Consider the following 27,685-nt stretch of genomic DNA (forward strand, 5'->3'; position numbering starts at 1 on the left):
AATTCATCATGAAAAAGGATTTTTACCATTTAAGATTAATATTTAATAACAATTAAAAATTATTTATCATCATTTGAAATATTATCAATAAATAAATTATGAGAAATTGATTATACATATATTAACGCATTTATGTAATTTCCATTAAAATTTTCTCTTTTTTAGTTAGTAAAAATTTAGAAAGTATTTAAAAAAATAAATAAAATGCTAATTTTTTTTAAATTTACTTTTTATTTAGAAAATGAAGCGATTTGATATCTCCCATGAGATTAATCAAGCTTTTTGTAAACGTTTGAACAAAGGGATAAGGGCAATCCTCTGTTGTGTTAATCATAGTGTGATCGATTCTCTATTAGTCTATTATTCATCTCAGCTCTTGAGAAAATAAATTATTATTTTTAATTATTTTAAAATTATTATTCAATTTTTTAGAGTATAATAATCTATAAATTAACTATTATAATTCTATTTTATTTTATTTTATTTTTAAAAAAATTTAATATTTAATAAAATTTAATATATTTAAAATGATATAATTAAAAAATTAATAAAAAATTAATATTTTTTAATATAAATAATATGTGTAAGAAAATAGAGTGAAATATATATTTTATAGCATTTATTCTCATCAACTCCATCATTTTTTTTCCCCAATTAAATAAATTCATAAATAATTCATAATTGATCAATTTTTTAGATTTTGGTGCATTTTTAAAATGGATGAATAAACTATAAAAATAAATACCATGTGTTTAAAAAAGATTTATTTTTATTTTTATATAATTTAATAAAATATTGTTAACTATATAATTAAAAGTAATAAATTTTGCATAATATTTTTTAAATATTAATGCTTTAAAAATTTTGCATGAGTAATAAGAAAATAATTAGATAATCTTATTTTTATATAAAAAATATATTTTTGAGAAAAAAAAAAGAAAAGAAAATAATTATTGAATATAATGTGTGGTTAGGAGGATTTCCCAAAACATATATGCCTTTGAACATTCTTTCTCTCTCATGTATCATTGCATTAAAATATTAGGAGGCTTCTCTTTCTGCTCCTATAAAAGGACCCAACATGCCAGCTCTTGTACCACACCAAATTCAGCAGATCGCCAGTGATGTATGGAACAGTGATCAGCTGGCCTGGGTCATTACTAGGGTTTTTGGGTTTAAGTTGTAGCTGATGTCTAATTCAAGAGATGCCACTTGGGTAGTGCTTCTACTGCCCAAATGTCAAAATCGCTGCAAAAATCAGTCGAAATAGAGAGTTTTAAGGGTAAGGGAGGTGACAGAAGAGAGTGAGCACACATGGCATTTTCCTGCATGACTTTACATGCTCGAAGCTCTGCGTGCTTACTCTCTATCTGTCACCCCACCACCATCTCTCTCTCCTTATCTTTCTGTGTATTGTGAGGATTCCATTTGTTTTGTTTCGTTACATTGAACTTCTTGTTTGTTCCTTGGTTGGTGTTTGTAATAAGAAGCTGAACATGCACAAAAAGCTACTGTGACCAGGATTCGACAGCCAGCTAGCTACTGTCAAGGAAACTTGTCGTCGACAGCCTAGTATCGGGTAATTATATATTAATCTCAGAAATAAATTAGCACTGCTTTTTTGCTTTTGTTCATCCCAAAAGCTTATTAATTGAATGTCCTTGATGGGTCCTGATGATCATAGATCAGATTGTGTTTGTGTTTCACAATACAAGACTAGTTTATATAGATGAACAACTCTCATTGGTTCACATGATCACTCATTAATTAAATGAAAACTCATTGGTTCACAAAATTTGAAATTTAATTATATAATAATTGATAGACACATATATAATATAATAATATTTTGATCAGAGCTAGCAATCATTCATCGTCTTCTCTTTCTTTTCTGTTATGGTGTGGAGATTGCAAGCAAGCATGTTTAGTTTTTTTAAGCATAAAATTTGTTTGATGCATCAAAGCTTCCTATTCAGATTCAAATTATTAATAATTATTTTTTTAGTGCGAGCATGTTTTGTGGGATAGACGTGAATGTGTTGGGTTTTTCTGGAATGATTCTTTGCATCCGCCATGTGTAGGAAACCTGAGGAGTATATATGTTTCTTTGCAGGTGATGGCGACGGTGGTCACAAGGAGGAGCGGACACTTGGGCCGCCAGATGGACGGTAGTTTAAACTGAATTTGATGGTATTAGGAGATAAGGTGTCAACTTTTAGAGTTTTGTTTTTACAGAGATTCTTAGGACTTAGTTTATCTTTGCTTATCCCTTGTCTTGTCCCCTTTGTAATTCTTCCTCTTTCCAAGAGTTGTCTTTTTTTTTTTAGCAAGACAAGAGATTGAAGGTGTAAAATTAATGGATTTGTAATAACTTTGATTAAAGCTAATTAAGAGTGCTAAACCTATTTTCATAATAAAATTTATTAAATAATAAAATTAATTAATAATATTGAAATATTCATATTCCTATACACATTAATTAGTTACGGTATTTCATCTATATACTTTACTACTTTTATTTTATTATAAAATCAAGTTTAGTGTATTAAAATAATTGTCAATCATTTTAATATTTACATTTTTTTATTAATTTTTATAATTCTAATTATATTATTATTTAATTTTTATAATTTTAATTATATTATTATTTAATTTTTATAATTTTAAACATTTATATTATATAGCCCAATATAAAACTCAAAAATTGACTAATAATTTTTGTATTATAGTACCTAAAATTTTAATAAAAAATATATTATTTTTATCTCAAACTGATTTGAAATTCAATACAATTTCTTGTGTCTATAACTATATTACGTATGAAATATACATGTGAGGCCTAATATCAAGGCCTAATATCATAGAGAATTCGTGTTATGTCAAATTTAACTCATTTTAAAACACCGAGGGATTCAGAAATTTTATTTAAAAGGTTAAATTTTAATAAATGATTAATGAAAATAAAATATATATATATATTCAAAAAATTTATAAAAAATTAATAAAATATTATAATTAAATTATAATTTATTTATTTTTTATTAATTAAAATATATTAATAACAACATTATTTTCAATATTTATAAATATACTTTTCAATATAAGTTAACGATCCATCAATACCTTATTTCTCATCTTATTATAAAATTCACTTTTAATAATATTTATTATAGAAAAAAACTGTTTCTATTACAATGATAACATGCAAATTCATAAAAAAATTTGCATAAAAAAAATAATACTATTAAAATAACATATTAATTTAATATATTATTTACTATAAATATTATTTATTTTTAAATTAAAATATCTAATTCATTAGTTATAAAAACAATATTTCTATTTCATTTTTTTAAATTTAAATAATCTAACCTATTATTTATAAAAATAATATTTGCTTTATATGTAAGTAATTTTAAATTTAAATGGTGTAATCTATTATCCATTAAATTTATATTTTTTAAAATTAAATTATATTTTAAATTTAAATAGTCCATAAAACTCATTAATTAATTAATGCACGTTTATTTATAAAAATTTAAAATTTATTTCATTTAACCAATAATATTAATTATATAAATAAATTAAAAATTAATTAAGTGAAATAATTATTTTTTAATAATAAAAATAGAGTATAAAATTAAATTACAGATAAAATTAATTAAATATCTTTACACAATTCGAAATTTTTCAGGGACTATGGCTCCTTAGCTCGGTGGGCCGGGTATTAAAATTAAAATTTTAAAAATAAAAAATAAATTTTTTAAATCAGAAAGGATTGAGAGAGTAGAATTTAATACTTTTTAAATTTATTCAAATACACTTACTATTAAATTAAATTTGTGAGTATATATATAGAATAATGAAATAATTTAATTTTATAAAATATAAAAGATATTTTAATTAAATAATTATGAAATAGCGATTAAATCATTAATTTTTTAAATATTTAGAACCTTAATAGTAATTTTTTTCCTAAAAAATCTTAAAATTTATTTATATCTTTGTACTTATTTTTTATTACTGGTGAATAAAATTATCAAATTTTCTATTAAAAAAAAATTTTAAAGCCTAATTTACATTATGAAAGAAAATATGTCAAAATAAAATAATTAATAAGAATATTCTTTACACGAGATTGTGATCATCATTTAGTAAATTACTTTATTAAATAATTAATATTTACTAAACTATATTTTATTTATTGCTTGTCTTACCTTAATGTAATAAATATATTTATAAATAAATTTAATTGGTTACTCTAAATTTTTATTAAAGTTATTCTATATTTTAATTTCAATATAAATATAAAATAAAATTTTTAAAAAAATTAGAATTTAATAATTAAACATTAAATGAGACGTCATGTGTTATGAAACTAAATAATGTATAGTTATGTTCTTTGCTTAATAATTTTTATAATTAAATTGAAATTGAACTTATACTATTTTGATAACTATACTTTATTATACTTATGTAAAGTAAAAACATATTACTAATTATAATATTTTCTTTTTAAACTTTAATAATAATAATATGCTCTGTCTTATAATTTTATTTATTTTACTTTTTTATACATATTAAAAAATATATTTTTTATTAATGGTTTTGAAGGCTTAATTTGTTGTTCACTTCCCTTGTGATTTATATAAATAATTGATAAAATTGTATTTTGTATATCTATGAATTTTCTTGGTAATTGTTTTTTTTATATAATTTTTATGTATGGTACTAAACTATAGTTTATGAGAGCAAAATAATTTTCTCAAATTTTAAAAATATTTCGATATTTAAATTAAAAATTTTTAATTTATAAATAAAAAAATTAAATTATCTTTGATATTTTAAAACATTATAAAACTACCGAATATGTTTTTAGTAACATAAAATTTTATTTTTTATATTTTTTTATTATTATTTATTTTTTTATATAAATCTCTCAAATTTATTTAGATATACTTACTATCAAATTAAGTCTGTAAGTACATACCTTTTACCATTTTTCTAATATTTGATTTTCCCTTCAAATCATCTCCTCATTTTTATAAATCTTTTTCTTTGAACTTAGAGCACCGATTGAAAGTGTTTTCCACGTTAATATGAAACGAATTTTATGAAATTGCGAAACATTAAGAAAATTAAAATTAATATCCACAATTTCATTCCGCAAACCCAATAGTAAAGATTTACATATAGAAATCCTTTTTCTCATTTAAAATAGTATTTTTTTTTTCTAAAGATAATATTATCATGAAAAAGGTATGTCTCATATCTGATCCAAAATATAAAATTCAAGAAAAAGTAGGTCTTTGGATCAAAATTTAGAAAAAACCCTTTCAAACCCAGTACAAGCTTAACCCAAAAAGCAAGAAAATTCCTAGTTAAACTAGAGGATTCGACCCATAGCAAGAGTGGATTCTCTACTCTTCGAGTGACAGGAGAGGAGTTCGAGCAAGGGCAGACCAACGAGATACAAGCATGAGCAAACAAGTCACGTAGACTACAAATGAATCATCAATATCTATTGAATAAGGAGCAATAAACAAAAAAAAAAAAAAGGGGCCGTTAAGCTACTGGGCTGCTCTTCAATTCTGTTAAGAGGATATCTGTCCAAAGAAAAAACTCAACTCCAAACATTACTACGAGATTATTACAGGATAGAGAATACTACTTGCTGAGAAAGAACGACGACTTTGGTTGCAAGATGATAATGAAGCCTCGAAGCATTTCCACAAGCACTTGGAGGAGCTTTCATTTTCAACTCCAAAGAGAAATTGGTACCATTCATTCTCCCACAAATTTATATCTTCTAATTCCACTCACTCTCATGCAAGCTTGAGATCTAAATTCTATTCTGCTTAATTTAGGGACCTTGATGATGCCCTGGCTTCCTTTAATCACATCATTCTTATGCATCCTCTGCCTTCTATTGTTCAGTTTGGTCGATTTTTATCTGCTTTTGTCAGAAAGACACAATACCATACTGTTCTTTCTTTGTCCAGAAAAATTGAGTCTCTTGGAATCTCACACAATATTTATTCTCTTAACATCTTGATTAATTGCTACTGTTGCTTACAGCGTGTGGATTTTGGCTTTTCAATTTTGGGAAAAATCATCAAACTTGGATTAGAGCCCAACACTGACATTATACTATCTTAATTGATAGGCTTTGTAAAGAGGGTAAAATCAATAGAGCAATAGAAATTTTCAATGACGTGGTTGCGAGAGGTTTTCAACCTGATGTTTTTACCTACAATGTGATAGTAAATGCTCTGTGTAAATTTGGCAAAACAAATTTGGCTACCAGGTTGTTGAAGGAAATGGTTGGGAGAGGTTGTGAGCTAGATGCAGTGATTTACAATGCAATCATTGACACCCTTTGCAAGGATAAGCTAGTTTCTGAGGCGTTAGACCTCTTCTCTCGAATGAAGAACAAGGGCATTTCGCGTACTGTTGTCACTTACAGCTGCCTAATTCAGGGTGTTGGCAATTTAGGCAGACTGAATCAAGCATTGTCCTTGTTGAGTGAAATGGTGGTGCAGAATATATCACCAGATGTTTATACCTTCACTATATTGATTGACAATCTTTTTAAGGAAGGAATGGTTTCAAAGGTTCAAGACATTTTCGGTATGATGGTTAAAGGGGGCATCAAGCCTAATTCAGTTACTTAAAATTCATTGATGAACGGATATTGTCTGCATAATCAAATGGATGAAGCTAGAAAAATATTTGATCAGATGGGACAAAGAAAAATGGCAGATGTCTTTAGCTACAACATCTTGATCAATGGGTATTGTGAGAACAAAAGGATTAATGGAGCAAAGAAACTTTTTGATGAAATGCCTTATAAAGATTTGGTTCCTGATGCTGTTACTTATACTACTCTTATAAAGGGCATGTGGCGAGTGGGGTGGTCCTGAAATGCACTAGAGGTTTTCAAGTACATGTGTTCTCAAGGTCACCCGCCAGATAGAATAACTTTCTCCATTTTGCTTGATGGCTTGTGCAAACAGGGAGATCTTGATGACGCACTCACATTATTTAATGTGATGGAAAAGAGTCGATTGAAGCCTGATCATGTGATATATAACATTTTGATCAATGGTATGTGCAGAGCTGGGAAGCTTAATGACGCCAAGGAATTATTTTCTAGGATTTTTTAAAATGGTTTAGAGCCTGATGTTGATACATATAGTACAATAATAAAAGGATTTTGCAATGAAGGATTACTAGATGAGGCATACAAGACCTTCAGAGGAGTGGAAGATGGTGGATGTTTACCAGATGGTTGCTGTTATAATGTAATTATTCAAGGATTTCTCAAGCTTAAGGAATTAACAAAAGCATCAAAACTTATTGATGAAATGGTTGATAAGGGATTCTCTGCAAATGCGACCACTGCTGAATTAGTAATCCATTTATCTCAAAATGAAGATCTCATTCTGAGTAGACTACGAAATCGTTCTGAAGGTTCTGAAGATGTAATGTGAGGTGATAATTTAACAATCAACCCCTTATTACGGGGTGCAGAAATTCTTTGTTATGTTATGAGTTATTGGTATTTGAAGGTATTTTATCTTATTGCAATTATAATTCCTCTAGTTAGTTGCTTTTGCTCTTTACAAAATATTGTTTATTTGTTCTAACATCACATTTTTTTAGGTAATATATGCACATTAACTGTAGTGAATCTATTTTGTTGAGACATTATTTTGGAAGGGTAAACCAACACATTTGGTTGCCGGCTTATTGTTATAATGAAAGAGGGGGAGGGGAGGGGAATCGAAACTTGGTAATCTACCAAGGGATTCCCATATATGTCTTGTCATCCCATCTTGTGGGTGGTAGGCATGCATAGACCTTGCTAATATATACATAAGTGCTAGTGATATATGTCCGATTGGCTAGTGTTGATATGTTCTTGACAAGATAGTTGGATTTGCTAAAGGTTGTTGAGATGAAGAGGAGAGGATTTTCAATTGCAGCTATCGCTTTTGCTTGATATGATTTACCTATCTGGGACTATTAGTCTTCTCATAATCTCATTTAATTATCTGCATATTAATTAATTGGGTTAATATGTAGAGTATATGCATAAATAGTTCATTAAGTCTGTTAATTTTCCTTGCTAGTACATACAAGTGTGTATGTAAATATATATGGAGTGAACAATAACTTATATGTGAGAATTGTTACTCAATTTTATTTTATTTCTAAGAAATCTCCTAAAATTTAAGATGGGTATAGTTAGAAAGTTAATAAAAGAAATTATATTTTTTAATAGGTGTGAAAAAGCAAAATAGATAAAAGTTATAGAATGGAGAAATTAAAAAATAAAACTAGTAAATTAGTTTAATAAATTATTTTTTAAATTGATAAGTTATTTAATAACAAAATCTAGCTGATTAATTAAATGATATATTAATTTAATAACAAAAGCCAACACTTATACTGATGCAACAAAAATGACAGAAAGGAAAGAAAGAAAGAAAGAAAATAAGATGATAAAACAATCATGATAATTAACAAAATAAAATTAATTTATTATTTCATACATTGAATACAAATGAATATGACATGATTGAAGAGCATAATAAGTAACAAATCTCTCTCCATCTCTACCTACCTATCTGACCTTAAATTCCCCACAAGACCCATCAAAATAGCTTAATTTTCCCCTCTTTACAAACTCGACCATCCTTATTTAGACTGAGTTTATATAAACTCATAATCTAAATGCATCGTGGGATTCACATGAAATTCAGACTACGGATTCATATGGATCGAGTCTAAATAAAAATTACCCTTAAATTATACATACAACTTTCAACAATAAAACAATAACAGCATACAACACAAAAAATGGAAAAACACAATGGAAAAGTAAAAGGAAGCATGAAAAGAAAGAGAAGAGGCCTTTGAGGCATAGAAGTAGTAGTAAGGGTAAGGGTACTGTCCTTGTTTGGGTGGCACTTGAACACTAGGAGGGCCCCAAGAAGGAAACCATGAAGGTGGCAAAGGCGGTGGCGAAGTTGACCGTGGTGGCGGCGGCGATGGTGATGGAGGTGGTAGGGATGGTGGTGGTGGTGATGGTGATGGAGAATGATAACGCTCAGATTGAGGAGGTGGAGAGTGGTGAGATGGGGGTGAATAATAATTATGTGACTCCACTGGTGGAGGAGGTGGTGAACAAATGACAGGACAAGTAGTACAATCACTAATGCACAAGACACCAGCTTCAGGTTCTCCAATATGATCAGCCTCAGAGCTTGCTCTAGCAAGCAGAAACATCCCCATTATTGCAAGTTTCCATAGCAAGACACCCCATCTTCCTCTCAGAGATATTACACCATTGGCATAATTCATCCTGAGCCAGCTGCAAGTTATTTGATCCTTAGTTTTTCTTTGTGAATTATGGCTTGTTAACTCAGAAACTTGATGTTTATATACTCTTGTTACTTTGCAGAGAATGAGCCAAGGTGAAGAATATGGGTGGCTTTTCAAAAAAGTTAGTTTTAGATGCTTCTTTCATTGTCAAGTGATGTATTGCTGTAAAGCATACCATTTACTTCCATCTCTAATCTATGATCTTGTAATTTTTCAAAGGAAAATACTTTATACAACACCATGCATGAAGTTCAAGTGATGCCCAAAATTACCCTTTATAACCCAGAGCTAAGTGCATCTTGAAAATTATTATTTGGTCCTTTTCTCGATTTAAAAAAATACATTAAAGTGGGTGCCTGAATTTGGGGGATTTAGAGCATAAACAGTAGCTTGTTTGAGTTTTAAAAGTCAATACATTTCCCTCCCTCTTTCGGTGGTGATGGTGATGGATACATGTGTGGATGTGCTGAGCACAAATGGTTGGACCTACAACCACAGGGACCAAGAAATCTCCATGACTTTTCATATTTGATCTTGCCAGAATGTTTCCCACCTAGAAGCTCTTAATTCAAAGATTGATCTGATCAATGTCATTAACTGTTCATGTCTCATACTTGACCAACCTTGCATTGACATGATTATGGAGGTCTTCATTTTCAAGGGATAAGGAATCCAAAGCAAAAACTTGTTTGACAATACCAATTCTTACTTTTTTTTTTTTTCAATACCTTTCCCCAAACATAATCTAGCTTTGTGGATTCCAATTCTCCCTTCACTGCGTCAGCCTCCTTTATGCTTTTCTTTCATGGGAGGGCTTCTTCTGAATCTTCTTTACCACTCAAGTGTTCTTGTGAATTCTTGCTTCACTTTCAATTATCCCACATAATGACATTTCTTTCTATCTTGAACCTTTTGCAATGATTGTGTTATTAATTCACTTTCAATTATTTCACATTAATATTCTTAAATCTAGAAAATAGAATTTACCTTTGTATGAGTGAGCTTAGTTGGGGAAGATCATCCCTTTCCTCTTTTATTCTTTTTTTTTTTTTTGTCTACCAGTGACGCATATCTTGAGAACGGCCCCATAAACTTTAGACCTATGTCCTCCTCCAGGGTTCGGACTCACTAGAGTGTAAAAAGTCCGACGGTCATCGCACATGAATATGGATCACTCTATCCATTAAAAAAAGTGAATCCTGTGCTCATGTGAGTAAAGAAGCACATGCTCCACATGTATTCTGTAATTTATCAATTACTTTCTAAATCTATTTTCACTGTTTCAAAAGTGATTTCTTTATCTGATACTTCAACTTTCATGTAATGACATGAAGCATTTTTAATCCTTATACCAATCATTGAATCTATGAGGATTTGACACCCACTCTTCTACCACATCACGCTGTAAATGAAAAAGAGTTGGATCTTGTTTGATGATTTTTTTATACTAATTAAGAAAATAAGAATCTATGATTACACAGAAACTAACAAAATAATACCTTAATTTATTCTATTTGAAATGGAGTTTGCTACTCTCTTTTTCCTTTTACCAGGAAACAAAGGGGAAAAAAATTCCAGGAAGGACATAATGACAGTACATATAAGGAGTTTCCAAGAAGCAAAACCACTAGAAACTAGCAAAAACAATAGAACTAGATTTTCCAATTTTCCAATACCAGAAAATTCTGCTAGATTCAGAATTCTTCCAGCAGTAGCTACCGACTAATGTGAAAATTCAGAAAGAGAATTGAAAAAGAAGCTGGTATTGCAACATATTCATCTCATAAATAGCAATATCATTCTCTGAGAACCTAAATTGGCTAAAGTATAATAGAATAAGCATTTGATGTACCAATACAAGAATCCTTTTGAGAAAAGAGGGTAATCAAACAAGATAAGAATAGGGAAGAAACTAATAGCCAGTTTCTTATGCATTGCACCTATTACAAGCTTCTGTCATTCCGAGTCTTTCTTGATAGATTATTTCATTTTATTATAATATATCGATAAAATAATTGGTGGAGAGAACTTGCATGATGTAATATGGTATCACTATCTTGTCTCCTCTGAAGAGGTATATGAATATAAAGAAGTTTCCAGGAACTTGAAGATTGTAGTGTAACGAACAAATCACTATCTATTCTGCTGCGAGAAAAACAATAATGGAAATTTTCTGGTGCAATTTCTTTGTAGCCATTTTTTACAAGAACCAAAAAAATAAAAAAGTCTGAAGATATATAGTTCTTGTTCTTCTGATATACATTTCTTGATTTAAGTTGTTTTTTAAATAAAAACTAGCAACTCAACTGACCAGCACCCTTCAATTTCCACCCTTTTGTTTATCAGCAAGCAGCTTTCTAGTATTTGATTCTGTTTGTATGTAATTGGTCCTCAACTTCTTTCACTTTCATCTTCCCACATATGTGGTGAATTCCCCACATCAGCTGCTTTATGTGTCATTTCCTAATTAATTAACATCAAATCAACATGAACATTTTACATAGATATATAATAAATTTGCTCCAAGATAATGCATATCAAGGTTAGTGCAAACCAGTTGAGGGAGAATGACGAAGAGGGCTACGACTGCGACTTCTGCTGCCGTGTGGAGGATCACCATGTTGATCAATGTTATGCCTTTGGAGATCTTTCAACCGGTTAAGCTCTGGCAAAATAATTGTGGCAAGACTTGGCCTGTCCTTCTTTCTTAGTTCAGCACACTTGAGTGCCATTTTAGCATAGATTAAAGTATCTTCAACAGGCCAGTCTGTCACCGAGGGGTCAAGCATCTCTTCAAATGTTCCTCTTTCAATGGCCTTGGCAACCTGATGTGCAAGACCCATTGGAGATTTGGCAGTGATAATTTGAAGCAACATTATTCCCAACGAGTATATATCTGATCTTGTAGTTAGCATTCCTGTTTGTTGATACTCAGGATCTATGTAGCAAAATGTACCTGCAGCTGATGTGATGTGATATTGAGTCACACTATCAGCTACCGATGGGGGAACTAACCGTGCCAGGCCAACATCACTAATCTTGCTCACAAAGTTACGGTCCAAGAGGATGTTAGCTGGTTTAAGGTCCCTATGGACAAGGGGTTCTGGCTTTGCTTGGTGGAGAAATAGAAGGGCAGTTGCTATCTCAGAAGCTATCTTGAACCTTCTCCTCCACGAAATTGGATGGGTGTTATCTTTTCGAAGCAGCCTATCTTCCAAGCTGCCATTTTCCATGTATTCATACACCAAGCATCCATACTCCGGGCAGGCTCCAAGAAGAAGGACCATGTTTGGATGTCTGATGCAGCTCAAAACCTCAACCTATGCATTATCAAATTGAAGAGAATATTAAATAAACAAGGGTCCAATGACACTTCCTAATTAAGTTATCGAGGCACCTTACCTCCTGTTGGAATTGCTTCTTCCCTTGAGCAGCATCAGGTCTTAGAGCTTTTATAGCAACTGGTGTGTGGTCAAGCTTGCCTTTGTACACAGGTCCATATCCTCCTTCACCAATTTTATTTGAGTTGGAAAAATTTTCTGTGGCTTCTTCTATCTCTTCAATAGTGTATTTTCTGTACCGCACATCATTATGTGCTAAAGCATTCAGTGCACGATCCTTCTCAGCGGATTCTCTCTTGGCTTTCATCTCTGCATGTTTTCTTTTTTGTGCTTCTATCTCTGCTAGCCTCTGTGCTTTCTCTGCTGCTTCCATAGCAGCCTTGCACTTGGCCTTTTCCATCTCTGCAATGGCAAGAGCTGCCTCTTCAGCAAGTCTAGCTTCCTCAAATCTCCGAGCCTCCTCCATTTTCCATTGATGAATCTCACTAGCCTAAATACAATCATCCAGAATTAAAGCTTTTTTTAACTATTCCTGGTTCCCAAAACTAGCTAATTTCTGAACAAGTCTACGCAAAATGGTATATTACATGGTACAATATTACCTTCTTTTTGGCTGTGAGTGCTTCTCTGCAAGCTGTACTGTACATGTCTATGGTCTGCTTAAGTTCAAGCTTCAGTCTTCTCATCTCAGCTTCCAAGTCTCGCTGCATTTCCATTATGTGATTTATTTTTTCTTATTCTATCAAGAAGAACCAAGTAGCAGGTGTTGCTGAATATCAGTTTACACTTACTGCATTTTGTGAAAGACCCTCTGTGGGAGACATCTGAGAACATTCTGAATTTTGGGCTGCAATGTCTAAGGACCCCGGAAAAAATGGCGCTGAAAGATCAGTATCTTCATGTATAGATTCGCGAGCATTTGAAAGTCTTGGCCCTGTCCCTGGGTATGAGACGTCATTGCCTTCTATAGAAAGAATGGATGGAGTTCTAATTCTCTCACGAAATGGACTTCTGAAGGAATCGTTGCTCTTGTCCAAAAGAAATTTTTCTGATGATGCTGGATTTCTGTAATATGCTTTCGCATACTGTCCTCTAATTTAAGCCCAAAAAAATAAAATGCAAACATTGTATTCCCATTAAAAGGCGGAGAAGATATTGATCATTTTACATGGAGAACAAAGCCTCTTACCTAAATCCATCCTCATGTTCAGGGTGATCATAAGGGTGTGGAGCTGGAAGTGATAGTGGAAATGGTGCCTTGGGTGGAACTGGAGGATTAGCAGCAGGCCTTTGTGCTGTTCTTACAGACATGATTTTTCCTTTGGAAATAACATAGACAGAACAAAAATCTGGTGCAGATTTGATTAAGCTGGTGGGAACATCTTGGGTTTTGAATTTCCTGTGAACACAGAGTGGTATACTTTAGTCACATCATAATTTTCTGCATTTTGTTCTGATCTAATAACAGGAATTTCTTTTCTTTTCTTTCCTTTTCCTTTCTTTTCTTTGGTTGAGAGACAAAGACCTGGTAAGAGCATTTCTCGTTGAAGCACCAAGAGCAATACTTGCAACATAGTTCTTGCTGATATAGTCCAGGAGTGCTCTTGCCACATCTGTCTCATCAAATACGACCTCCCTTAACTGAACCTGAATTTGAAAATGATTTCTGATATTCATTAAATCGCCAACATTTCACATATTTTATTATCATACTAAGATGCTATTGACAATCTCCCTTGATCAGAAACTAATCAATCAAGATCTTAATCAATCAGAAAATTCACAACATTATGCAGCAAAATACAGTGTGTTGTATAAATATACGAACCCCTTTACGAGCACAATATCCTCGGAAGGGAATGAAAAGCTGCTGCACTTCATCTGATTCAGAATCATTCCCATTGGCAGAATCTATATATAAATGTGAGAAGAGAAACAAAGATAAGATCTCATTCATGAAAACATAGAAATAATTAAGAAGAGAATATAGTAATTTTAAATAATAAAATGAGAAATGAGGGAGGGTACCTACGATGTTGATGGGTCTTGTGTCTAACATGAATAAGAACAATAACTGGGTTATTGATTATAAGATGATCAATAGCCCATCGGACGGCATACTGGCTGTTCTTGTCTTTGTCAATGGCTACAACGGTGGCATTTGTCAGCGATGACCCATCGTCATAAGGGACGAGAGCCATTTAAGAAAACAAAAGAAAAAGAAAGACCCAAGAATTGTGAGTTGCAGGCTGTGAAGATGCCAAGAATTTGGCACCGTCCCAACACTGCCACCCACCAGGCAAGTCTCCAAACCCGCTGTGTCTGGTTTTCTTTTTCCTTCTTGGATTTTCTTTTTTAGCTAACGAGAAAAGAAAGAAGGAAACAGAAAAGGAAGCAGGAAGAAGCTAAGGCAATTAGCTTCTCTCTCTTCCGGTGGTGTAAAATTCATGTAAACTCCATCATCAAAACCAAAACAAACATAACGAACTCAGACTTTGTGCCTCTCCTCCGTTTACTTGTTTTAGACATTTTGACCTGGCCTTTCTTCACCCGAAAATTGCGTGTTTAATGCAAATTTTGAGAAAGAAATTTCCGACAATTTTTGTACGTAGTCGCACTAACGTGGAATCGCATCCCACATCTATGAAACCTAGGAAATTGGAAATAATAATTAGCTGGAATTTGTAATTGCACCAATACAATTACTATGCCAATACATTTACCCGTATGATATGGTGTATTCAACCAATTAAATAAATAGATAATTTTTTTTATTAATTTTTTAATTATATTATTTTAAAAAATTAAATTTTATTAAATATTAAAAAATATTTTCAAAATAAAATTAAATAAAATTATAACAACAAATTTATATATTATTATAGTATAAAAAAATGAATAATAATTTTAAAATAATTAAAATAAACAAATCAGGAGAGCGATGGAGCAATTAGTAAATATAACCGCGAATTCCACATTGTTTAAAATGTTAAAAAATCTTTACACACACATGCTATCATTTAATTAGTGCACAGTGATTATGCAATAATTTTTTTATTAAAATTTTGTTTGATTCAGGGAAAATATTTTTTATATTTTTAAATATTTGAAACATTTAAAAAACTTACTTAATAAAAAATATTTTTTAATTAAAAAATTTTTAAATTACTTTTAAAAAAAGACTTTCTTTTTTAAAAAAAAATTATTTTCTATATTTTAAAAATTTTATATATAAATTGATTAATATATTTTATTTTTTAAATTAAAATTAAACACTGAAAATAGGTTATTTTATTAAAAAATTTTGTTCAGATAAAATATTTTCTATGCAGAATATTTTTTAGAAAAAATATTTTTTAAATATAAATTATTTTTCACAAATATACAGAGATTAAAACTCTATTTATTTTTAAAAAAAACTTTCAAAAATCTTGGATTTGAAAAATATTTTGTATTGAAAATATTTTCTTTGAAAAAATTAACTATTTTTTAATTTTTAATTTTAATTTAAAAAATAAAATATATTAATAAATTTTTATATAAAGGTGCTAAGGAGATTATTAAAGTGTTTAAAATAATTTACTTTTTTAAAATATGAAATTATTTTGAAATGTTGATTAAAAAAATATTTTTTATTGATTAATTTTTTTTTAATATTTTAGTCGTTAAATATTTTATCATTTCCTATCTATAGTTTTTCATCTCATAAAATTAAGGCAGTGATTTTTTTTTTTTTTACTAAAAACTTTTTCCTAGCCTCGCTGCTGTTTTTCTCTAACTCCCTTTGCAGTCAACATTGAAAATAAAGCATTAAGCATATGTAAAATAAACTAATATATTGAAAAAAAAGGAATTCATTAATTCTAAACTATATATAATAAGAATACATTTTATCTAACATAATATTTAAAAAATAATTTTTTCATTATCGATGAATATTCTAAAAATAACTATAAATAAATATTTTAATTGTAAAATCAAAATAAAAATAAATTATATAAAATTTAATTGCATTTCACAATTTAAATTATATTGCACTAAATCCAAATTTTATATAAAAAATAAAAGGTGAATTACAACTGCATTTATATTAAATTTTATTAAGTTTTGTTATTATTAATAAATTAATTTTTATATTTTTAAAAATTCACTAAAAAACTTCATGTTTTAATTTATTAAAATATATTTTAAGATATTTTGTGGGTCAAATTTTAAATAAATAAGTACGTAATTCATCAATTCAACTTTTTTTTTTAAAACCTGTAATAAAGCATTCTATTCCATGGCTTGCAGAAGCAATAGGAACAATTACATTAGAATAAAAAATTAAAGGGTAAATTATATTTTAATTTTTAAATTTTAATATAATTAATAAATTAGTTTTTATATTTTTAAAATCTAACATTTAAATTTTTATATAATTATTTTGTTCAAATTGAAGTTATTTTATTTATAATTTCGTTAATCATTCGATAAAAGGGAGAATAAATATTTTAAATACCTAAAATATCCTAATGAATACTTAAATCCTTACCAATATAGATAGATGAAAAATTTTTATTGTGTAAACTATATTTTGATCTCTGAATTTTAGCATAATTAACGGATCGGTCCTTATATTTTTAAAACTAAATCGTTAAATCATTATATATTTAATCTGTCTAAAATTACAGTTCTTTCCTCAATTATAGATATTAGTTCAACACTAGTGAATGATCAATTTTTTTTTAAAAGTATAATTTTTTTTCTAAAATACTTTTTATCAAAATTTACAATATACTTAAAGATTACTGGGTAACATTTTAAAATGAATATTTTCTAAAATTTTTTTTTTTTTGAAATAGGAGGTTGGGGGAGTCGAACTTTAGACCTTTCAAGGCTACAGGATGCACTTTCCACCAGACTAAGTCTTGGAGTGCTATTTTCTAAAAATTTTAAAATTATAAGTATTGAAATATTTTAATGAATAAAATTTGAAAAATAAAAAGTGTTAAAATATAAGGAATTTGTAGAGCCTTCTGCTTGGCTCTACTACTTTGGTTTCGTCGAGCTCAGAAATTTGTAGAGCCTCTAAGTTGAACTTAGCCACGTATTATCACAGAGATTCGTTCCTCCTCTGTGGAACTATTTCTAGGTAGCTCATTTTCCTTTTAACTGGGATTCCGGCAATGAACCTGCTGATAAATACGCTGACTAGGTCCATAAAGTTTTTAATGTTTCCCGTCTCTAAGCTGTTGAACCATGCTCAGGCTGGTCCAGTAAGGGTGGTGGAAAAAACTTTACACATCAAAGCATCCGAGTGGGTCTGCAGTTCCATGAATGTCTTATAGTTCAAGACATGCTCCCGAGAATTCCCCGTGCCATCATACGTGACAATTGTCGACATCATGAATTTTTTAAGATGGTTTCTCCCTATACCCATCTCACAAATAGGGATAAGGTTGGTAGCAGGGGGATGTTGTTGTCTCGTGCCCCCAGCTCTGCTAGTAGTTGCTCCTTCAGCCTCTTCAGCTTTTGATCTACATCTACCTCTTTTCTCCATGGTATTTTCTCTAGGCAGTAGCCTTTCTGCTGGCTTAGAAGAAAATTTTTCAGCCTCGTCGTTCTCAATAAACTCCCTTACTGCTCAGCCTCTCACTTTGGCCGCAGACTCATTCCTTCTGCTAGCTTCTCCGTCTCCATCACCTATCCTCCTACTCCTTTGCTGAGGGGCTTGGTGGTTTAGTGTGGGTTGGGGCTCATTAACGTTGAACCCTTCGGTTACTGGTGGTATGAGTAATGTTTTAGAGTTAGAGAGTCATATTTTGTAGCTCATGGTCAGATAGAGTGATTTGAGATATGGTTCCTGCTAAGTTTGGCAAAGGGTTAAATAATGTAGGTGGTTGATTTAGTGGGATGGTAGGGCTGAAAAATGAGAATTGTGGTCCTTCCTAAGCAGAGCTCAAATCGTTTGGGGTATTTTCGGTGTGGTTTTTGTCGTAATTGGCCATACGAATCTGAGTGGGTATGGTGAGGATGAGAACTCCGGTGACAAAAAGATCACATTCGATTCCCACAGACGGCGCCAATTGATGTTTTGAAATCCAATAGAGGGTAGGCTCAAGGTATGTATTTGTGAACTTAATCTAGTTAGCTCATGCCTTCCTTTTTTTATCCTTTTCCCTTTTGTTCTCTAGTGATACATAACTGTCGTCTTACATCTGTACACCCTATCATTATCACGTAGGGCCATACGTATGGATTTACTGTGTCCTTTCCCATCGTTTAAATGGTCATTTAATTTCCTCCAGTGCCGTGTGGACACGATCTCTAATCTGTTGCTCTATTGACCAATCAACCCAATTGAGCTGGATTTTCCTCCGATAGACCCGAGTCCTGCTTTGTCCGGCTTACTTGCACGAAATTAGAGCCGCGTGTTAGTGAATGAACCCGCATAATGAGCTTTGATAAGGCTGCAATATAATATTCCTACACAGACTTAGCTATGATTAGGGTATCCGAAGTCCAATAATTATCACGTTATATAAAATTGTAGAATCCACCTCATATTTAATCGTGCCTCTATGATAAAAATGAGAAACATTAGATCTTATTTTTTAATATTATTGTTAGGGGAGCAGTATTCAAAAAATCTATCAAATTAAATTAATTCAAAAATTTGATTCGATTTTTTTATTTTTTTAAATTTAATTTAATTTTTATTTTAATAAATTTTGATTATTTTGATTTTAGTAAAAAAATTAAATATAATAAATTAGTGATAATAGTCTATTATTTTTAATAATATAAAGAAATTATATAATAATTAAAATTAAAATATTTTAATTAAATTTTAAAATACTAAAAGTAAAATAAAAAAATAAAAAATTTATTAAAAATTTAACTGATCAAATTAAATTGAATTAGACTAATTTAATATAGATAATTTTTATCAAAAATCAATTTAATTTAAATTTTAAAAATATTAAAATTTTAATTTAATTTATTTAATTTACTCGATTCGATTTTAAATTCAATCAATCAAATAATCAGTTGGTTCAAATATCATTGGAAAAAAACTGATATTTCCTATAGGGTCAAAATCAATTTAATCATTTACTAATTCTCTTGTCGTCCCGTTTAACTTATTTTAAAAATTTTAAAAAGCCTATTTAATTCCGTCCTATTACAAAAGCATATTATTTTCTTCTTTTTTTTTGACAATTTTTATTTTTTTTTCTTAAATTTGAACAAATTAAATTAATTGAGAGACAAAACTATAACAGTAAATTAGCAATTTCCACAAACCTAATCCAACCAAAATAAATTTTCAACTAATTTTATAAATTAACATTTTTTAATCAAAATGTCTCTTATTTTCCTCGCGCACTCTCGATCACCGTCTTCCTTTTCTCCCCTCTTTCTTTCCCTCTTCCCCTCTTCCCGTCCCTCTGTTTCCTTTCCCTCTCACTCTCTTTTCTTCCTTTCTCTCACTTCGTTTGAACCAAACGGGTCGCTGCGAGAGGACATACAGAACTTGCGAAGTCCTGGGTGCTTCTGTGTATCTGGTGGTGGTAGATAATGTCGTCCGTTTACGTGCTCGAGCCGCCGACAAAGGGCAAGTTGATTCTTTACACCACGTACGGGCCACTGGACATCGAACTCTGGCCTAAAGAGGCCCCAAAGGCCGTCAGGAACTTCGTCCAACTGTGCCTGGAAGGCTATTACGACAATACCATCTTTCACCGTATTATCAAGGGCTTCCTCATACAGGGCGGTGATCCAACCGGCAGTGGCACCGGTACTTCCCACTTCTTTTTCGTAATTTTTGCTTCTTTAGTTATCATTTTGGAGTTTCCGTTGAACATTAATATCTGTTGCTTGGCTATTTTACGGTTTCCTAAGTTGGGGTTCTGTTAATATTTTTATTCTTCTATCGTGCTTCTGCTAGCTGTATGTTTCTCTTCTGATTGTGTTTAGGTCTGATTACAAGTTTTAATTATCTATTTCGATCGTTTCTTTATTGCAATTGATGTTTAAGTGATGGTTATTGGATTTGGTACTGGCTCATTTGCTCCTCTTGAAGTGCGATTACTCCTCGAGAGGTGAAATTCACTTAGTAATTCGCAATTTATGGAATTTTAAATTGAATCCAGTGAGTTTTTTGCCCATGAATATTGAAATTTTACTAATCTTCAGCAATTATACAAAACCACCTTGTCACTTCCATTTCTCTGGCATTAACCTGTTTAATGTTCCAGCCCTGCTGTTATCCCAATATTATCTGGATGAAAGTAAACTCAAAATCCCGTGTCTGGAAAGGTGGTGGTGGGTTACTTGAGAGGGGCAATATATGCTTATTTAGAATGTAAAATACTTTTTGGGATTGCATATGCAAAATCGATAAGGCATTAAAATAATCATAAAAACTATATTACAAATATATTAAATGAATTTCAATTAAAAATGCTGTTTAAATACTTTAGTGCTATAAAATAATATTCAAATCTGAAAATTATAAAGATTATAGTAACATAATTATTAAACTTTATATGACTAGGATTTTTCAATTGGTTGAATTAAATTGTTTGTATTGGAATGCTAATATTGGTTTTCCAAATTGCTGTTAATCCATAATCCAGATGTATGATCTGGAAGCAAATTGCTACAGGTGTAACAATTTCTAGTAATGTTTAATGCATATCGGGGCTTATTAATATGTGCAGGTGGTGAAAGCATATATGGAAGTGTTTTTCCTGATGAGTTCCATTCACGTCTAAGATTCAACCACAGGGGAATTGTTGCATGCGCAAATGCTGGTACCCCACATTCTAATGGGAGCCAATTCTTTATTTCCTTGGATAAGTGTGATTGGCTTGATCGAAAGAGTACCATTTTTGGAAAGGTAATGGTCATTTTGATTTTGAAATTTTTTCTCATTGATTTGTTTTGATTAAATGAATACCATTTTTGGGAACAGACTTGATTTTGATTTTGTACTTTTTTCTCATTCATCTAGAGTGTAATGGAACCTTTTTCTTTCTTTCTTCCTTTTCTTTTTCCAGGTGACTGGAGATTCAATATATAATCTTTTAACCATTGGTGAGGTTGAAACTGACAAAGATGATTGGCCATTGGATCCAGCCCCAAGAATCAAATCAATTGAGGTACGCTTTTCTCTGTGTTTGGAGGTGACATCTTTCTCAGATGCAGATGCATAGCTATATGTAAAGCTGGTGTAACTTTGATGCTTTGGCATTTGAGCTCAATGATTCTACAAATGCTTGCATGTGGTTTGTTGATTTTTTTTTTGAACTACATAGACTTATAAACAACATTGTCCATGATATGTCGACATATGATGCTTGTTCGCCTTAGATTTTCATTCCTCTGTTATTTAGTTTGTCTTCTATCTTTCATTTTCAGATTTTAGGTATCAATGTATATGCTGTTTCTTAGTCCTAATAATATAATTTTCGTGTAGAAGTTTTGAAGGAGTTTACTGCCTAGATTTATTCTTCAAATCTGTCTTCTAGGTATTATGGAACCCTTTTGAAGATATTGTTCCTAGGGGACCCCCTAAGCCCCTAATCCAATCTGCAACAGATACTGAAAATAAAGATTTAAAGAAGAAACCTGTGAAGTAAGTTCCTCCTCCCTTCCTCTGTGAGCTGATGCAATGAGTTATTTTTGGAATAGAAAAACATTCATTTCCACCGGTTTTATTGTTTAAGGTACACTATATCTACATAATGCAGAAAGTTGAACTTACTTTCATTTGGAGAGGAAGCTGAAGAAGAGGAGAAGGAATTAGCAGCTGTGAAACAAAAGATTAAGAGTAGTCATGATGTATTGGATGATCCTCGTCTCCTAAGGGAACAACATCCAAGTGAAGAATTGGTGATGATTCTGTTCTCTTAGTTTTTAAATTAAAAACTTTTATGGTCATACTAGGATGTGATCCAAGTGTAAAATTGATAATGTTCAATTTAATATGTTACCTTTGCATAATTTTAGTCATAGAGACTAATATATGCCCAAAATTATAGGGAACAAAAACTCCTAATACTTGAGACTGAAGGTCATGATTAATATCTGCATGTATTATGATTTTTTAAGATTGGTTGCAATAGGCATAATTTCCTTGAATAATGAAACAAACATGAGACCACCTTATGCTTAAGTATTTTTTTTAATGTATAACACCATAATCCTAAGCAGTTCTGCTGTAATTAAGGTGGATTCACATACTGATTTTGTTTGTGCCTACCTATAACAGGTTACTAGGCCCCTTTCCCAACCATGGTTACTAGGCCCCCCTCTCTTTTGATTCGTAAATGCAATGTACTCAGTCATCATACACTTATATTTGATATTATCCTCAGAGATTGGTTGGCAAGTCAGCTATGCAAATGGCAAAGTTGTCATTTTTTTCATTTATATGTATTTTATGATCTATAGGACATGTCCTTGAGCCTTTCTTCAATGCAGAACTCAGCTGAAGCCAAAGCAACCAGGGATCTGCAGTTATCTGTGAGAGGGGCATTAAGCTCTAAGAAGGACGCATCAAAGAAAGATTCAGATGCTGAACTTTCTAATAGTGATGATGATGATGATGAGGCCAACTTTGATGCACGAATGCGCCAACAAATACTCAGAAGAAGAATGGACCTGGGAGATCTCTCATCTAAGCAAAAGAAAGATGGTATCTTTTCAATTTAATGAAATTTCTAACCTGACTAATCAGCATGGAGCTTCTATTTTCTTCTAATTTCATCGTATCTTCTGCTGAGAGCATAAAACTTGAGTTAGATCTGCTCCCTCTCTAAAGGCTTTGAATTTCCCTTTTCGTCAAAAACAGCAACAATGATTTGTAAAATGAGGCAGGGAAGATCTTCTAAGTGAATAAGTTAGTCCTGATCTATTGATGAGTTTGTTTCAAAAGTCATTTCTCCTTGTGAAACTCTAATGGATGTGACACATGCACACTGATGTTGAGCTGACAGGTACCCTGCCTTGCCAAGTTTTAGAAATTTGTGAATGAATAATGAGTAAATTGGATAAAAACCATCTAACACGCACACTTGGTTTGCACATAAAAAGTTCCTCATATGTTGATGTTATTTCAGTTTTCTGGGCAAAAGCTGCTGTCTGAGATGAGATTGTAACTCTTGAAATTCTTTACTAGATATTCCAACATAGTTCAGAACCAATATCCTTTTTGTAATTTTGTTGCTAACTTATGAGAGTGGTTTAGTTTTTCTTATTATTTTTGGACTTTCTCTATTCAACTTTGAGCCATGTCCTAATATGTTCTCATCATCAGTTTTAAATAGTTGGGGTTTGGATATAATGGTTATGTTAGACTTAAAAGAATTGTTTGGCCATTTTGGCATTTATCTCATATCCTCTACTGTATATACCCTTCCATTTTAGATTACTACTTTTTTATCAAAGATTGCCTTTGTTATTAATGCACGTCTGTTCATTGTATATTTTATGTGCAGGAAGCACTAGCCCAACAGGTCGTCAAATTTCTGTCCCAAGGTAAGAAATTAAGAATAGCATTTCTTTTGAGGAAAAAGAGAAGGGGGAGTTAAAACGTCATTTTGCAGGCGCATTTATGCATTAAGATGAAATGGCACCTTGCAATTTCATGAAGATGAAAAAAGACGCTTTGAAGTTTAATAGCTCAGCACAGATCACTTTTAAGTTTAGAACAGAAAAAAGGAAGCATAATCAGAATGTAACTGTAAATTCCATGGCTGACTCCTCCATTTCTTTGCATGTCAATTAAATCATATGAAAACCGAAAGTGTCACCATTATGTAGGCATTCTCTCATTGCAGCAAACTCTTAGTTCTACTGTGTTTGAACAGAAAGTGATGTAAACAAATTGGCACAGCAACAGATTAGGTGGAACACACAAAAATGAGCCAAAAGTTTCTCTTGTAAAGAAGTGAAGGATTTGCAAAATTGCAATCAAGGGGATCATTCACCCTTTTTTTGCATTTGATTGAGGGAAGGGTATTACTTGCAAGTTACTATTTTCTTGAACAAAGCACATTCCTTTTCTCAAAAAATTTTAATAATGCTTTTCCTTGGTTGTTAAAGCAATGCTTCATGTTCTTTTATGCTGCAGAATTACTTTTATCCCTAATATAGTTTGTTACTTTATTGTGGAATCATGAGCACTATTTCCTGGTCTTGTCTTGTTGAGCGCATGTTTCCTATTATATCATTTAGAGTATTACTTGGTTTTTCAGTACGAGTCCTAAGTTGAATCCTGTGCAACTTAACTTAATTATATAAGCATTCTGTGCTTTAATGCCTGTTTCATTCTTGCCAGGTATACTGCTGAAAGCATTGACGATGACCAGCCAAGGGTGGAGAAGCTGTCGCTGAAGAAAAAGGGAATAGGATCTGAAGCCAGGGCAGAGCGCATTGCCAAGGCAGATGTAGATTTACAGTTATTCAGTGAAGCTGAACAAGGAAGACTGTTGCAAAAGCAGAAGAAGCGCAGAATTCAAGGACGTGAGGATGAGGTATATTATGTGTTTGTGGTAATCTTAACTTTCTTTACTATTTATTTATTTATTTTATTGTATTTTGCTGTAGGCTGTGTTCCTAGTGATCAATCTTGTTAGACTATCTGATCTTAGCTGATAGGGAAATGAGGCTAACAAATTATGCAGAGGCATAGGCTGGGGTGGGATTATCCATCATTTTTGCTCAATCTGGGAACACAACTACACCAAGCTTTGTCTGCAAAGTGGGAAGTAGGATGAAAATATTCAGGAACTTACAAATTACGGTTTTGACACTTATCTGTCAAATACTTTCTGTACGAAAAGGGGTGTGATGTAGAACAAGCTCTGATACCAAGATATCCTGAAAACTCTAATAAAATACTTAGAAGTTATAAATATTTATATTATAGTATTAGTCATACCACTACTAAGACTTGGTATTTTTAAATAACCAAACATTAGCTAGGAATCTCAAATCAACACAAAATCCCTAAATAACAAAATACTAAATCTAATAGAACTCTAAAAATATTCCTAAATAGTAATAATAGAATTTCTAAATAGTAGAAACAATACAATTCCTAAAATTTGAGTCTTCTTCCAATAGTGCATGTGTACTTCCTCTAAATTTCATGTTGAATTCTTCAATTGGTTGCTGAGAGTGGAGAAAAATAGAAGTTGAAATATAAGGACAATCATCTATGCTGTCTATAATTTGTAAAATTGTCACCCTTTTTTCTTCTTCTTTAGTTCTTACCAACTCAGCTAACAAATAAATATGTATTGATTATTAACCAAAACAAGATGAAATTAAAGTGGGTGCGTAGTGGGAAAACTTTATGTGCTTCCATTGTCTCTGAATCTTCTTTATATTTGTATATAATGACCTTTAGTATTAAATTGGGATGTGTTTACATATATCTTTTGGTTGATTCTGGTTCCATTACTACTAGGTTTTAGCAAAACTTGAGAAGTTTAAGAAGGCAATTTCTGCAAAGGAAGTTGCCGCAAACACCGAGTCCGGAGGTGCCTATAAAGAGGATTTGTCTGACTGGAGTAGTGTCCGCCTAAACTTTGAACCTGAACCTGGCAAGGTAAGCTTCGCATTACCATCTCCATTCTCCAGTATATATTTTGTTCATTTCTTAGAAGGATTTTTGGAGACCACATGTACGTTTTTTTCCTTGAAACAATGATTTTTTTTTATTTTTACATATTTTAACCTGTGAAGCTACTTCAGAAAAATATGATGTTCAAAGTGGTACAAGTTCTCCTCGCAGAGTCTTGGGTTCAATACAGTTTTGAATCTGAGCAGTAGATAGATTATGATCATCACAGCATGAATTTGAAATTGCACAACTCTTTTTTTTCAAAAATATTTTCTATGCACGACAAGGGGATAGGCCATATTATGAAGTTGTGCACTTTTTAACTTGTAACAGGATCGTATGTCTCGCAAAGACGACCCAAATGATTATGTTGTGCATGATCCCCTTTTGGAGAAAGGAAAAGAGAAATTCAACCGAATGCAAGCCAAGCAAAAAAGACGAGAACGAGAATGGGCTGGCAAATCTCTCACTTAGTGTCATCCCTGCAAATGACGACCATGAAATTGATGAGTTGGTTTAGGTGGGCCGCCTAGTGTTTGCTATGTGGTTTGAGTGATCAAAGTGTGGAAAAAAAATCCCCATCTTGCCAGCCAAACTTCCAAGAAACTGGGAAGCTGTAGTTGACCAATAGGCTCCTAGGTTCATTTCATTTGTACTATTACACTGATTCTCGCCTCCTGTCTAATTTATCTCCTGTAGAAGTACAATTCATTGTAGATACCTCTGCTAAATATGCCATGATCATAGAGGGTTTTACGAGTCAAATTAGGTGCTTGAACAGATGTAGCTTGTCAAAGTGATTGGAGTGATACTTGGGTGCTAGCCAACCCAACCCATTTAGCTCTGAAATTTCAAAAAATAAAATATAATAATAATGATAAAAATCATGTTGGAACTGGTATTTGATGAGAAGTGGCATAATTATTTATTGAAAAAATTACTATGGAAATTTATTAGTTATTTTTTTAAAGATATATTAAAATATATTTAGATTTTAAAAAATTTATTAATTAATTGTTTTATTAATTTTAATATTTAAATATTGTATATTTTTAAAATGGAGAGATCATGTAATAGACATTTTTATAAATTGTAGATATTAATTAATAAATTGTTTTATATTATAAGTAATAAATAGAAAAATATTTATTTATTAAAATTAATAGAATAATTAATTAATAGATTTTTTATAATTTTATAAATATTTTTAAAATAAATAAATAAATTAATAAATTTGTATATATTATGGAGTAAATTTTCATTATTTATCTGACTATAGGAACAGGGATCTAAAGTCTTAATAGGTTAGTCTTAAAAAGGCTTGTTTGGGGCATAA

The 27,685-nt window shown here is 31.2% G+C and overlaps 3 protein-coding genes and 2 long non-coding RNA genes across 7 annotated transcripts; 3 read left to right on the forward strand and 2 right to left on the reverse strand.

Moving 5' to 3' along the window:
• Window positions 1-1,114: 1,114 nt before the first annotated feature.
• On the forward strand, window positions 1,115-2,326 carry LOC110612389. Its single transcript, XR_002487473.2, has 2 exons — window positions 1,115-1,579; window positions 2,114-2,326. It is a non-coding gene; the product is annotated as an uncharacterized LOC110612389 (long non-coding RNA).
• A 2,945-nt stretch (window positions 2,327-5,271) lies between these two features.
• LOC110610804 lies at window positions 5,272-7,594 on the forward strand. Its single transcript, XR_002487270.2, has 2 exons — window positions 5,272-5,777; window positions 6,079-7,594. It is a non-coding gene; the product is annotated as an uncharacterized LOC110610804 (long non-coding RNA).
• A 909-nt stretch (window positions 7,595-8,503) lies between these two features.
• On the reverse strand, window positions 8,504-9,517 carry LOC110612193 (leucine-rich repeat extensin-like protein 2). Its single transcript, XM_021752898.2, has one exon. It carries the CDS (start codon window positions 9,367-9,369, stop codon window positions 8,830-8,832), a length of 540 nt encoding a protein of 179 aa, XP_021608590.1. The 5' UTR covers window positions 9,370-9,517; the 3' UTR covers window positions 8,504-8,829.
• Window positions 9,518-11,360: 1,843 nt separating this feature from the next.
• On the reverse strand, window positions 11,361-15,276 carry LOC110611050 (U-box domain-containing protein 52). Of its 2 annotated transcripts, none has more exons than XM_021751167.2 (9): window positions 14,764-15,276; window positions 14,560-14,642; window positions 14,257-14,378; window positions 13,921-14,130; window positions 13,523-13,823; window positions 13,334-13,435; window positions 12,793-13,221; window positions 11,945-12,710; window positions 11,361-11,853 (listed from the first exon to the last, which is right to left on the reverse strand). In XM_021751167.2, the coding sequence occupies exons 1-9, from the start codon at window positions 14,930-14,932 to the stop codon at window positions 11,840-11,842; spliced, it is 2,196 nt and encodes a 731-aa protein (XP_021606859.1). In that variant the 5' UTR covers window positions 14,933-15,276; the 3' UTR covers window positions 11,361-11,839. The 2 variants fall into 2 exon arrangements, with proteins under 2 accessions (XP_021606859.1, XP_021606860.1); XM_021751168.2 differs by having other exon boundaries at window positions 14,760-14,927.
• A 4,810-nt stretch (window positions 15,277-20,086) lies between these two features.
• On the forward strand, window positions 20,087-27,114 carry LOC110611800 (peptidyl-prolyl cis-trans isomerase CYP57). 2 transcript variants are annotated; one of them, XM_021752285.2, is made up of 10 exons: window positions 20,087-20,511; window positions 21,437-21,615; window positions 21,776-21,877; window positions 22,247-22,353; window positions 22,469-22,610; window positions 23,172-23,415; window positions 24,218-24,257; window positions 25,060-25,255; window positions 26,194-26,334; window positions 26,683-27,114. In XM_021752285.2, the coding sequence occupies exons 1-10, from the start codon at window positions 20,292-20,294 to the stop codon at window positions 26,821-26,823; spliced, it is 1,512 nt and encodes a 503-aa protein (XP_021607977.1). In that variant the 5' UTR covers window positions 20,087-20,291; the 3' UTR covers window positions 26,824-27,114. The 2 variants fall into 2 exon arrangements, with proteins under 2 accessions (XP_021607977.1, XP_021607978.1); XM_021752286.2 differs by having other exon boundaries at window positions 23,202-23,415.
• The last annotated feature ends 571 nt before the right edge of the window (window positions 27,115-27,685 follow it).

Source organism: Manihot esculenta, chromosome 3, assembly GCF_001659605.2.
Source record: "Manihot esculenta cultivar AM560-2 chromosome 3, M.esculenta_v8, whole genome shotgun sequence".
Taxonomy (NCBI): Eukaryota; Viridiplantae; Streptophyta; class Magnoliopsida; order Malpighiales; family Euphorbiaceae; genus Manihot; species Manihot esculenta.

Coding starts and splice junctions, on each gene's coding strand:
- LOC110611050 (XM_021751167.2), bottom strand. CDS start 14,932: ATGGCTCTCGTCCCTTATGACGATGGGTCATCGCTGACAAATGCCACC. Junction 14,131..14,256: donor ACGAGAAATGCTCTTACCAG/GTCTTTGTCTCT, acceptor CTGTGTTCACAG/GAAATTCAAAACCCAAGATG. Junction 13,436..13,522: donor AGGGTCTTTCACAAAATGCA/GTAAGTGTAAAC, acceptor ATGGAAATGCAG/CGAGACTTGGAAGCTGAGAT.
- LOC110611800 (XM_021752285.2), top strand. CDS start 20,292: ATGTCGTCCGTTTACGTGCTCGAGCCGCCGACAAAGGGCAAGTTGATT. Junction 21,878..22,246: donor CAAGAATCAAATCAATTGAG/GTACGCTTTTCT, acceptor TCTGTCTTCTAG/GTATTATGGAACCCTTTTGA. Junction 23,416..24,217: donor ATCTAAGCAAAAGAAAGATG/GTATCTTTTCAA, acceptor TTTTATGTGCAG/GAAGCACTAGCCCAACAGGT.
- LOC110612193 (XM_021752898.2), bottom strand. CDS start 9,369: ATGAATTATGCCAATGGTGTAATATCTCTGAGAGGAAGATGGGGTGTC.